We start from the raw sequence: 14,032 nt of genomic DNA on the forward strand, positions 1-14,032 counted from the left end.
TGTTTTCAGATATTGTTAATGTTATAAAATATGTATAAGCATTACTACTCCCCTTGTTTCTCTTTCTCCATAACATTCCACCCAGCCCCCTTCTACTTCACACCTCATTCTCTGCTCTGGGGAAAGAACCATGAACATTGGGAAAATCCTGCACATGAATTATTAATTGGCAGCAGCCCATGCCAAAACACTGCCTAGCAGAGTGTGGGGCAATGGTGACCTCTTGGAATCTGAAAGGGAAGGTGTTTGGTGGTAGTGGGCGTGGTAATTTTGGAGGACTCCTTGACCAGGGCTCGACTTTTCATCCATTTACAGACAGCAGATGAAAAGTCAAGCCTTCAAGATGAAAAATGGCTAGAAAGATGATTGGTCAACACTGATAAAATACTGGTTAGTGCAGATGGCTGGAACCAGCCAAAGGATGCAGCCAAGTGTCTATGGGCTTAATGGCCTTTTCTCAAATAGCAGTCTAACAAAACCATGCATTACCTTGCAAAGCCCTCAAATGACATCAATCCCTGTTGGCGCATGTTGACTGATGGCTCAAATTTCTAAAAGGGAATGAATATATTATTTTTCCAATACATAGCACTGTTTATCTGATGGATAGAGTTACATCAAGTTTATACATTGTTGTATTCTACAAAAATAATCATAAAATGCATCATTTCATAGAATTCATTATCATGTCTGCTACTGCTACTGGATATCGTAATAGGTTAGTGCTGGATTTTTTTGTCTGTAGGCTCCATTGGTGTGTAAAGTGGAACTTTGAGGGCCTCATATAAATGTTTTTGTTGGTTATCAGAAGTCACCCCTACTCATACTGGCTTAACGGACAACAGTGCCAAATCTTCAGACTCACTATATTCCCAGCAGGACAAACCAGTGAATGAGAAAAATGTGTAAAACAAGATTAAGTTGCATGGACTTGAAGGGCTTGATTGCCAGCTCTCAGGGGCTTCAAGTTGGCTGCAGGTTACTGTTTGGACAACCCAAGGTTAACAAAACATCCTCTTTCTTGTGGGTTCTGGCTGATGGGGTGAGAGGATCTTCTCTATCTCTTTATCTGCTGTCATGGGTCCCACGTAAAATTAGTTGGCAATTTTCATCCAACTCCCAGGCGGCATAAATCTACAGAACAAAACTGCCTTCAGGTTAAGCACGATTTATGTTTATCTGTCAATCTCAATGTGATCGGCATAATGATCGGCTGAATAGAAAATTGAGAGCATCCACTGGAGCAACACGAGATGCTCTTCTGTAATCGCCTTGACTACATAGCAAGGGTAATTCTGGAAAAAGTTCCATTTCATTTCAAGCATCTTGTGTTGCCAATGAGTGCAACATGGAAAAGGACTTCCATTCACCACTCCTGTAAGCATTTCACCTCATAATACGACAGGAAAGTGCATAAACATGTAAATATCATCCATCAGGAGGCTAACACAGAAGATAAGAGGATAACAATAGTGTAGTAATCAGTGCATTTACATCCATTGCATTTTGGAGACACAACTTACACATGTGTAAAGTCAGTGCAACACTACTCAAATGTGTCCAGTTCAGATGTATGCTCCTGTTTTACATACATTGCTGAGGTATCTTTAAGGACATAATAAATAGGAGCAGTAGTAGGCCATTCAGTCCTTTGAGCTTGCTCTGCCATTCAGTAAGATCATGGCTGATCTTCTATCTCAACTCCGCCTTCCTGTACCATCCCTGTATCCCTTAATTTCCATGATACCCAAAAATCTATCGACCTCTATTTTGAATATGCTAAATGAGGCCTCTGGAGTAGAAAATTCAAAAAGTGCACAACCCTTTGAGCAAAGATATTTCTCATCATGTCAGTCCTAAATGGCTAACACCTTATTATGAGACTGTGACCCAACAGTTCTAGACTCCCCAGCTAGGGAAAACATCCTCCCAGCAACCTGTCATGACCCTTAAAAATTTAAAACATTTCAATGAGACCTTCTTTCATTCTTCCAAACTCTAGAGAATATAGGCCTAGTCTACTCAATCTCTACTCATAGGACAATGCCCCCCTAATCCTAGGAATCAATCTTGTGAAACTTCATTGCTCGCTTTCTAAGGCAGACACATCCTCTGGTAAGGAGGCCAAAACTGTACACAGTACTCCAGACATAGTCTTACCAAGATCCTCGATAACTGCAGTTTGATGTCTTATACTTTAATCTTTTTGTAATAAAGGTTTAACATATAATTTGCTTTCGTAATTGTTTGCTTTAGTTCAACAAATCTCTCAAACCTGGATAATGCTGAGGATCTCATCGTACGTGTGGTTCTCTCCTTGACAGTTTACCAGGAAGTCATTCAGTTGTTGAATTCCCATTCCGCTCTCTCCCAGGGAAGCAATTTCCACTCGATTGGTGACTATGCTAGTAGCAGCAATGTAATCCGAAATCTGTCTCTGATTGTCTGATATTTGCTGTCGACTCTTTATAAACAGACCAAGGTCAGATACGTTTCTTGTCAAAAGGTCTGGACAGACAAGATTAGAATTTATTATTCTTTATTATTAATTATACCTCAATGCTGACCACTAAAAATATAGTTTAAACTGCTTTTTAGTTAAACATCTGAACACAAATTAGAATCAATTCTTGTTAAAAGTTTTGTGACCTTTCTTCCTCAAAGTAACTTACTCTAACTAACTTTATTGATATTCATTTTATAATTCCTGTTCCAAGTGACTGAGATGGACATAGAGCTCAATCGAAAATGAAATGGGTTTAAAAGAAGAAGCACAGAATAATTATTGGCAGCAGTTATTACATGAACATTTAGCTACTGGTACCAATTTGCTCTGTTAACAGAATGTTTATCTTTTAAAATAGACAGATAAAAATCTCTTTTAAACACCAATGGGACAATTTTGGTACAATTGGGATAAGCGCTTGATAGTAACCTTACCAATGGCAGTTCCTATTCTTAAAATCATTGGGAAGTTCAACATTTAATTGTTTCCAATTATCTTCTGTGCACCATGCCACTTCCTATCTGTGTATTTGTCTCTCCTGCTCTTTCTTTCTCTGTATGTCTCTCTCTATCATTTTGTACATGTTGGTCTTTCTCCTCCTCTCTGTGTATCTGTCCCTCCTGCTGCTCCTCATTCAATGCATGTACCATTTCCGTTAAGTAATAAAGGGGTATGTATGTTAGACGAACACTTTTCTGAAGAGGATTGCTAGGACAAGAAATATCCCATCAGAAACAATGTTGGAAGCAGAAAATCCACAACAGCTTTCAAAAAGGTTAAATGTTTGGAAAATGAAGAGATAAAGGGTCATGAGCAAAGGATTGGATATGAAATTCCCTCTCTCAAAACCAAAGATGCTGATGCCAACTGCTGCCAAAACCCCACCCCCTCCAACCCCAGGCCCACCCCAGTGAAATCAGCCAGCCAGCAGGGACCAGTGCTCAAATCCTTGAGATGCTTATGGCTCATTAATGCACTGTGGGCTGCATTTAGCCATAGTGCCAAGGGAGATTAACTTGTTTGCTAGAAAGGGATATAATAGTCGGGCCATTCTCCCAGAAGCTCTGTCTGCTGAACAGGGAAAGTTTTTTTTGGAGATTCCCAATAACAACATTATAGCCAGGTCCTAATGTACAACAGAGCCCTTTGAGGATAAAGGGCAGAATTATCTGGCCCAGCTGGGATCATCCTGTCCTGCTGAAAGTCAATGACTTTTGGCTGGGCTGCCAAATCTCCTGCGGCGGGTCCCGCCATGACGGGGCCAGAAAGTCCCAATCAAATTGATTGGCAATTAAGCCTTGTATAAGAGTAAGAGCTGGAAGAGATCTACTTTTTGTATGTCAGGTGCAGATGATGCACTGGTCTGGGGTTTAACTCATTGTTTAATGTCTTGTTAAACAAACAAATATTCTGAACATTTCTGCCACAAAGTTTATTTCCCTTTAACGTTACAAACTTCAATATGGCATATAAAAGCACCAAGTAAATGATCAAAGTAATATTGCTAGAGATCACTGACCTAGGTCAGGCTGCAGCCCACTGATCTTGTCATCTATGGTTAGGTTTGTGTACAATGGGGTGGATTCCGAGCCAGAACGGTTACACGATACAGAGTAAATGTCAAAGAGATCCTTCAAGTCCTTCCGACTTCGTACACTAATTCCACAAACAAAAACATACACACTCACTAAGCACGAATTAACAATCCACTCAGATAAGAACATTTTTCAAACAGTTGGGTTTTAAGCCCAGTTACAGTGTCTGCTTTCTAACATTAATTAGCTTGTCATCAAAATGAAAATGATGAAAATATTTCAGTCTTACATTGTGATCATATTTACCTGAATGATTTGAAAAGTTCAACAAATTCAATGAAGCTCATGTTGCTATCAGAGACCATGAAGTCTTGGAATCCTTTCAGCCCTCCTTTCACACGACCATGCCAGCTATTACTCCCTCTTGTGCTAAGTGGGGTCCAAATAACAAACATAAAACAGTTAAGACAACAGCAAGTGGACAGTGATTATCTCGGAGTAAAAATCGTATTATCTTGGACTCTAAGCAGCATGTCAGCCTCAATGCATATTATCAGTGTAAAATATGCCTTCAGTTAGCTGTTGCAATGCCAGGTCAAGTAGGACCTGAAAGAATTCAGCACTGTAAAGCCATCAGCAGCTGATAACACTTGAGACTTCATCTACATGAAAGGAATTTGGTTAAGTTATTAATTGTTAAAGCTTCAGAGCTAAATTCAGCAAGGTATTTGTTAAACTATAAGATATTAATAACCTGTAACACAGGCCTGTTTGCTTTTGTTCTATTGTGATACATTTTCCATCGCATATAGTGGGTGAATTTGCATGAATAGGATTTTCCTGCTATATGTGATGGTTGGTACATATGTGGTGGCCAAAGTAACGTGCTAACTAAGATCTGGAGGTAGCCAGAAAAGCGATACTGCACAAGGAATCTGTAATTACAGTTAATCATTTCTCATTTATTCCAAAAATTGAAAAGCAGAGATTGCGTTATTGTTTGACATTCCATTATTGTAGGATGGGTGCATTTTCTGTGTGTTTACTCCTATGATTTACTGAAGTCTACATTCTACCTTATTGAATGGACCAACAGAGAAAGTCTGTAACCTTGACTTGTGGCTGTCAGTCTTCCATGTGAAAGAAAGCATGAGGCATGCTTTTCTTTCAAGGCAGTGCTGAGTTATAAAATAGAGAGGCAGGGAAGGGGGAAGGCTGGTAAAGAACAAAAGAAAGGGCCTGTGATAGGATGGAAGCCAGGAGGGGCTAAATGACATAAGAGATGATCTCAAAACCTGTTACATTTTCTTTTTTTTTCCAATTCTGATGAAAGTTCAAACTGAAATGTTAACTTTGTTTCTCTCTCTAGAGGCTGCCTGACCTGCTGAACATTTCCAGCATTATCTGTTTTAAAGAAGTTTTAAAGTACCTGCAGTATTTTGCTTTTTTTTTAAAAAATGAGCTTCTGTTGAGTTATTCTGGAGCTGATGTAATGGAATTCAATGCAAAGAAAGCCCAAAATCAGAGAGATCCTTGCTTCTGAGGAACTTCGCTTATCTGTTAGTTTCTGTTATCATATGGGGAGCTGCCTGCATTATGATGACTAATAAAATTTCTTTTGTAGTTTATCAGCTGTTTTGAAGAGGCGACTAGTTTGGCAAGGATAATCATGGTGACCTAAGATATAGTGCTAATAAGCAAGGATGTCATAATAGAACATAACTGCATTGAATATATTAATAACCATGTTCCCACATGACAAGTAGCTGCTGTTTCACAAATATATTGAAATATTGTTGAACTTTACAAAGTTAAATACAGATGATCTTGAGTTTTGTTTATACCTGATGCACAACTTATGGAGTCCTTTATCTATTGGCAGACACTATAATCATTTAACTATAGAAGCTTACAGCACAAAAGGCATCTGTTAAGTTCATCATGTCTTGATAAGGTCCTCCCACTGCAGTCTGTATTATATTCAGCTTCAAATGTTTATCTACTTTTCCATTAAAAGATGATAAGGTCCTGCGTGTGGACAATTGCCTGTGGCAAAGAATGCTATTCTTCAATAATTCTCAGAATAAAGCAATTTCTCCCAACTTCTTATCTACACTATTGATCCTTCATTGACACTTTAAACAAATGGGACAGTGATTCATATTTACCCTTTCAAAACATTTTATAATTTTCAAATTCTCAGTTCAAATCTTCTCTTAACCTTGGCTGCCCCCATGTATGTACTCTTAATATCTCAAGTCTCGCCTCATGACGCTAGCCTCTGAATAGCCACTGAATAATGAATTATATTTGCAAATAAACAATGACTTTGCAACACAATTGGTTTAAATTGCTTTGGCTTTCTCCGCAGTTTTTAAAGTTGTTTTACACATGAATTATTTAATCTTAGGATGTGTTGTATTAATAGCAAAATGTGAGAGCATATCATGACCATTTATTTTTCTCTTACCCAGCTTTGGCCTTGTTGACAGTTGACAGGACCGGAGAAGAGGCGGGCCTCACTGGAGTTGATGTTGGAGGGCCCAATGAGGCGGAACATGGGGTGGTGAGAGAACGAGCTCTTGTAGGGAGTGTATAGGAACCAGGAGAACCCATTGAGATGCTCAGATCTAAAAAGGCATTGAAAGGATAAACGTGTCCAATAGATTAAATAGATCATGCTTAATTCATTGTTTTCTAGCTCATATCATTTTACTTTCTTCAAGTTCTAACTTCAAACCTCACGAAATACAACAAGTTTTGGGAAACTTGATCGATTTTATTCATTCTCTGAAGCAACAAAACTTAATGGCTTTGTTAAAAACAGAAAAACTTTGACTTTAAGAATATCAATCTAACATTGCAATCAAATCTTGCAAATTAGCACTGAAATGTAACATTGCATTTCTGCACTAAACCCTTTTACTGTACTCACTGCCAACCAGCACAGGAACCATTGCCTTCCACAAATTATTCATAACTGCCAACCCCACACTCACCAGATATTTGTCCAATTTCTTATTAAAGGCCTTGATCTGAAAAGTTTTAATATCCACTGATGGAGACTAACTCCACATCCATCTTTCCCTCCATAAAACACTATATCCAGGAGGCAAGGTAAACAGTTGTGCACAGTGTGCGGAGTTTAAACTATAAAGTGGGAAGTAGACTAGCAGAGTTGGTATCAGAGCACAGCACAGAATCTGATGGAAATGGAGATGGAGGAATTAGATCTGTTGTTAGCAGAATAAAATTTGATAAAATAAGGCTTGAGCTTTAGGAGACAGAAAATGGATTAAAAGATCCATAAAATCAGTAATTTGCACTGTGCACAGGTCATTGATTTCAAATTAGACAGAATGCATATACTAGTAAGAGTCTATCGCTCCAAATTCCCATTGGTCCGGTTTACCTGTTCTGTGGTGTTTTTCCATCCAGTGGAGAACTCTCCTTCCCCCTCCCACTCCAGTCTCCCACACACAGCAACAGATGGCAAATCAGTAGCCACAGTTCAGCAAGACAAGTTTCTGCCTGGATTTCAAGGTGGCTCAATGCATTAAATAGGCAGTTATATCAAGTAACAGACAGTGACTGAAGAGGAGTCATACGGACTCGAAACATTAACTCTGTCTTCCTCTCCACAGATGCTGCCAGACCTGCTGAGTTTTTCCAGCAATTTTTGTTCTTGTAACAGACAGTGACTACTGGGCAGCTGTGAGGGTTAGTAGCAACCACTCCAGCTCTGAACGTGTCAAGCAAGCTCCCCTGTTCTGTTGAAGAGTCATACGGACTCGAAAAGTTAACTGTGTTCCTCTCCGCAGATGCTGTCAGACCTGCTGAGTTTTTCCAGGTATTTTTGTTTTTGCCCCTGTTTGATATGTTCACTTGCAATATTGACCCCTTCCCTTTTTAATGCAAAACACTGATCCTTCCCCTGTTTAATATGCAAATACACAACACTGAACCCTCCCCAGTTTAAATATGTTTCAGCACAACATTGATCCTTCCTTGCTGAATATGTCCATACACAACATTGATCTGTGCCTTATTGAAAAGTGGAAGAGCAGCAATTTTTAAATTAAAAAGACCCAGGTTTAAGGGAACAGCACTATATCTACAAATTATCAGCCATGGCTCAGTTCAGTTCGAATTCATGCTTGCCTCTGAATTACAAGTTTGTGGGTTCAAGTCCCACACAAGGGCTTGAGCACAAAAATTAAGATTGACCCTCCAGTGCAGCAGAGGGAGTGCGGCACTGTCAGAGGTGCCGTCTTCCAAATGAGATGTTAAACTGAGGGTCCACCTGCCTGCTCGGGTGGATGTGAAAGATCCCACTGGCACTATTTCGAAGAAAAGCAGAGGAGTTATCCCCAGTGTCCTTGCCAATACTGATCCCTCAATCAACATCCCTAAAACAGGTTATCTGGTCATTATCACTTTACAAGTTGTGGGAGTTAGTGGAATGTAAATTAGCTGCTGTATTTCCTGCATTACAACAGTGACTACAGTTCAAAAAGTCCTTCATTGGCTGTAAAGCACTTTGCAATGTCTGGTGGTTGTGAAAAGTGCTATATAAGTGCAAGCCGTTCTTGTTAACACAGACTCTCAGGTGGCAGCTACACAGAAAGCAGTACTGATGCACAGAGTACAGGTGCATAGAAACCTGGAACAGGTAACCAGCTAACCAGAAACACCTTGTCACAGCCAGCCAACCAAAGCCGCCTGCTACAGCTAGCCAATTGGCATAACCAATTAGCCAACCACAGCCCTCGCTAACATAAGCAGCCAACCACAGCATCCTGTCACCCCCGCCCCACATTACCAAATATAACCAGCCAACCATAGCAATGCCTTTGCTGAATAATATGTTAGCATTTGATACCTTTCAATCATAAGTACGGCCCCTTTTTTAAAAGAGTTTCTTTAATGTTAACTTCAGCTTTCTCCCTGATTTTCTTTAATTATTTTAGGCATGAGCTGCTTCATAGAACCCATGAGTTTTGTAGTGTATTACAAGGTCTGAGCATTTTGCTATATTGCCCTCTCTGCTGCCCTCTTTTGTTGGGGAGGTGTAAATAAAGTTAGGTCAATAATAGCTGTCTGCTGTTAATCCACATGGTGAGTTTTTCTCAGTGCAACATACAACAGAAAGATAGAAACAAAGATAGTATAGATCTTTTAAACATTTCATTTGAGAAATTAAGAACTGACGAACATTATGACACACTTTTTAAAACTCTTAAAAAGTTGATTTTGGGATGTTTGAAAGATCGCTTCGTTAGCACATCATATTCAGGTACAAAGTGAGTCAGCAGAGCACATAACTGAAAAAAAATGGCATTGAAGGAATATTTGGGTCAAATAGGTGGAATTCACCCCTAACAAAATGGACTGTCTAATTACAAATGAAGGTTATATATTTGGCTGAAAGCAAATAAAATAGGAGATGAGGTTAAAGTAAATATTTTCTTCACCGTGATGGGATCAGATGCTTTCGATCTGGTGTGTAACCGATGTTGCCCATGAGAGCCCAGTACTATGGACCATTCTGAAATCAAGGAGATTCTGGACTCATTATGGCATGGCTAGCAATGAAATTGCACAGAGTTACATTCCATGAAAAGAAGCAGTTGACAATTGAGATTGTTTCAGATACATTCTCGAATTAAAGAAGCTCTCTTGTCACTGTGCATATGGCACAATCTTAGAATTCAACCTTAGAGAGGTGTTCACAGGAGGCCAAAACAACAATAAAATCCAGGCCAAGCTTGTGAGCCAAGGCAATATGCTCATGTGAAGGAGGCCTGCAATGAGGCCACAGCCATGGAAATGACAGAAAGAGATCATCGCAATTTGCAAGGGAGTTCTTTTCCTGAGCCGGCAGGTCCACCAGATTTCAGAGAAATCCAGACCACGGCAAAGTTCAAAGTCTCAGAGTCAGAAATGTAGATGCTACTGTTGCCATGGTAGCCACCAACCATTTAAATGCCCCCATTCCCAGTCAAAGTGCTTTGCCTGTGGGAAACCCGGTCATATCCAGATGGCATGCAGGAGTAGAGGAAACAGTAATGCTCAAGGTCATGGTAAAGCTACAGGTCACAGCCATGCAGCAGGTCGAGGTCATGGTAGATCTAAAGTTAGTTCACGTCTAGAAACCCTCAAATGCACATATGGTAGATATGGAAAGAGAAGCTGATGTTATTGAACAGGAAGATCAAGAGTTGTATTCAGTCAGAGAGCAAGAAAAACAGCACATAGTAGATGAGAGCAATGAGATATAATCGCAGCACTGTTAGCAGAAATGAGTCAAAGATTCACAACTTACTCCCATCAATGATATAGCTGCAGTTGTGTCTGTTACGTCAGAATGACAGTACAAGTAGTCCCTAAATTACATTCCCCTCGAAAAACTAGTGTGAAACTAACTAGTTATTCCAATAACAGTATTCCAGGGTTTGGGTGGAATAAGATGATACATCCTATCACTTGCCATTGGCAGTAGTAGAAGGGAACAAGGTCTCCATGATGGGAAGGAATTAGCTTAGGTTAAACTGGGCTGAGTTATTTGCAATAGGGATCAATAAGTGTACGTCTGATATTGAGGAATACTAAGAGAGTACAAAGTGTTCTTTGAGCAAGGAGGACTAAATGATAAAATCAGGCAACACAAGGCTGCAGTCAAGATAAAGGACAATGTACAGCTGATATTTTGCAAGGCTTACACACAATTAGGAGCAGTAAGTAAAGTACCAAATAGATCAGAAAGATCAGGGGCAGTTAAAGCAAAGAGCAGTGAATGGACTGCAACCCATTGTAGAAGTTGAAAAAGCAGACATATCCGTTTGGATTTGTGAAGATGATAAACAAACGCTAAATAAGGTGATTACTTACCCACTGTCTACCAATGAAGATTTGTTTTCTAATTTAGCCAATGGAAAGGTGTTTAAGATAAATTTGTCAAATGCATATTTGCAAATAGAACTAACTCACAAGAGCAAGTAACTGTTTACCATTCAAACACAAAGGGTTATATCTGTATGTAAGGTAACCATTTGGGATGTCGACTGCTCCTGCAGTGTTCCATAGCATCATGGATCCGGTACTATAAGGGATGAAAAAAGTGTGCTTATTCTTAGATGACATTTTAATTAGCGGTAAGATAGAGAAGGAGCACATTGTAACATCGAATAAAGTCCTAGATCAACTTTAAGAATAAGGCATCAAGGCTAAACAGCACGTGTTGCTTCATGATGTCAAGTGTAACATACCTGAATCACCAAATAAATGGTGAAGGTATCCACCCAATGCAGGGGAAGGTCAAGGGGATTTTGAAAGCAGAGAACATAGAAGAACTTAGAACACTCATAGGGATTGTTTTGTACTATTCTAAGTCCTGACTTAGATTTCACATTCGCTCCACTGTATCAAATGCTCAAAGATGGAATAAATTGTGAATGGTCTGTGGAGTGTCAGAAAGCGTTTGAAGAAGTGAAGAAAGTACTGGCTAGAGATGTTGTTTTGACCTGCCAAAATCTGAAGAAAAAATTGGTTTTAACATGCGATGGCTCACCACAGAGATTAAGTGTGATGTTATCTCACATAATTGAAGACAGTGTGAAGAAGCCTGTCACATATGTTTCATGTACTTTAACAAAGTTAAAGTAAAATTACTCAAGTTGAGAAAGAGGCATTAGTGATCATATATAGTGTTACTAATTTCCACAAATACTTGTACGGTAGGAATTTCACCTTGTTAACTGAACACCAAGCCCTTACAATCACTTCTGCTTGAAAGAAGAGAGTACCAATCCCTAGCTCAGCACAGTTTCAGAGATGGGTGTTGATTTTCATGGTCCATCAGTACAATATTAAATATTGTAAGTTAGCAGATAATGCAAACGCAGATGTTCTTTTGAGATTTCCTGTGAAGACAGATTCGTTTCGAGCCACGGTGTTACCTGTGAGTAACTTCACACAAATGATATGCCAGTGTCTGCTAGAGAAATTAGTGAAGAAACTTGCAAGGATGTGATGCTTAGTAAAGTGGTCAATTATTTCATGAATGGCTGGTTTAAAGAGTTTGATGATAAGAAATTGCAGGAGCGTTTCACAAGTAGGAATGACCTGAGTGTAGAACAAAGCTGTGTTGTATGGAGTTTAAGAATCATTATTCCACCAACATTTAGAGAGAGATTTTTGGAGGAACTTCATCAAGAACACACAGGGAAAGTCCATATGAAAGCTGTAACAAGAAGCTACTTTTGGTTTTCAAAGGTAGACAGAGAAATGAAGAGTTTGTGAAAAGTTGTGAAGTGTGTCTCAATGGGAAATGATCCAACCAAGGTTCCTTTCATTTCATGGTCAAACACAAGAAAAGCATGGGAATGAGTACATGTTGATTTCTTTGAAATGGAAGGGAAAGAGTACTTCGTTTTGGTTGATAGTAATAACAAGTGGATAAATATTGAGTCTATTCCAATATGACAAGTGCAAAAACTACGGAAGTTTCAAGAAGTTGGTTTGCAATTTATGGGTTGCCATGAATGTTTGTGTCAGATAATGGTCTAGTTTACTTCAGAAAATTTCAAAATACTTCTGAGTAACAATGGTGTAAAATGCACTAATATCACCATATTACCCAGCATGAATGGTGCTGTAGAAAAAAGTGTGCAGATGTTGAAAAGGTCTTTGCAGAAGTATTTGCAAGGTGACAAGCTAGGCAGTAATTTCCATGTTTCTCTTTGACACAGGCTAGGCAATTTTTTATGTTCTCTTACAGAATAACCCCAGAGTCTACAACAGGTTGCTCATCTTACAAGATAGTGTTTAAACACACTCCTAGGACAAAGTTTAGTTTGCTTAAGCCTGACAGCAAGTAAGAGAAAAGCAAGACAGGATGAAGATGAGCATGAAACTTAGAGAGTTCAGTGCTGGTCAGAAGATCATGGTGAAAAAACTACTGAGGTGATAAGGAGAACTATGCGATTGGACTTGTGGTAAAGAGACTAGGTGCATTCACATATCCAGTGAAGACTGGAGAGAGACTCCATCAACGTCATGTTGATCATTTGCTTGAAAGATGAAAACTGACAAAGGGAGAGCATTAGAAACCTCCTATAGTCCAAATTCCTCCTACAGCACAAAGTGAAAGTCAAAAAGAAGCTGAAAGTTTGCCAGTATCACAGAATCCATCAGTAGAGCAAAGTGAGTCATGGTCTTTGATTAAGCCAAATCGATAAATGTCACAGTCCCAATCATTAAATGGATTTGGCAGTCAAAGTTCAGAGCTGACACAGTCAGAGATATTCAGGGAGCATGGTCAAACTAATAGAAATAGGAGTTACCTAGACAAAAAGAGAAAGAAGCCAGAATTGAAAGTATGTAGGAAGGTAGAAGAAATAAGTTGTTCTTTTCATTACTCTTTGTCAAATGATATTTTTGTTAAACACATGCTGTTGTTAAGGAAAAACATTTTTTTACATGTGAAACATTCTGGCAGCACCGGTCATGTGTGTTTTGGTGATTACAGTAGAAACAAGTATGCAACAGAACCTGTTAAATTTCAGAAATTGTTGATGTTTGTTTAGTAATATTGCATTTTAGGAATTACGTAAGTGTGCCATTTTACATTTTAATGTATAAGTATTTTTTTCCAGTGTGAATCGTATATTGCAAGATCTGAGCATTTTGTTTTATTCCCCTCTCTACTGCCCTCTCTGCTGGGGAGGTGTAAATAAAGTTAATTCAATAATGGCTGCCTGCTGTGAGTTTTTCTCAGTGCAATACACAACAGATATTAATGGTAGAAATGTGTTACCTGATTCTTCTTGTTCATCAAAGTCTGCGGGATCAGAGCCACTCCTGCTTCGAGATTCTTTGTAGCTTCGGGACTTACGTGCACAGGTTTCCTCATCAGTGATGTCCCCACTCTCTCCCTGCACAAAACAAAATGCAAGTTTTACAGTTACAGTAGATCTGTCCTTGAGCAGAA

The 14,032-nt window shown here is 39.1% G+C and overlaps 1 protein-coding gene across 5 annotated transcripts in view; it reads right to left on the reverse strand.

Moving 5' to 3' along the window:
* plce1 (phospholipase C, epsilon 1) overlaps positions 1–14,032 on the reverse strand; it is a 418,731-nt gene that overhangs the window by 66,122 nt on the left and 338,577 nt on the right. For all 5 annotated transcript variants that reach the window (XM_041209226.1, XM_041209229.1, XM_041209227.1 and 2 more), the window contains 6 exons: positions 13,859–13,976; positions 6,512–6,671; positions 4,348–4,470; positions 4,026–4,162; positions 2,276–2,508; positions 490–551 (listed from right to left, as the gene is read on the reverse strand). In XM_041209226.1, coding sequence (XP_041065160.1) covers positions 490–551; positions 2,276–2,508; positions 4,026–4,162; positions 4,348–4,470; positions 6,512–6,671; positions 13,859–13,976 — 833 coding nt within the window. The remainder of the gene's footprint in view (positions 1–489; positions 552–2,275; positions 2,509–4,025; positions 4,163–4,347; positions 4,471–6,511; positions 6,672–13,858; positions 13,977–14,032) is intronic.

Source organism: Carcharodon carcharias, chromosome 17, assembly GCF_017639515.1.
Source record: "Carcharodon carcharias isolate sCarCar2 chromosome 17, sCarCar2.pri, whole genome shotgun sequence".
NCBI lineage: Eukaryota > Metazoa > Chordata > Chondrichthyes > Lamniformes > Lamnidae > Carcharodon > Carcharodon carcharias.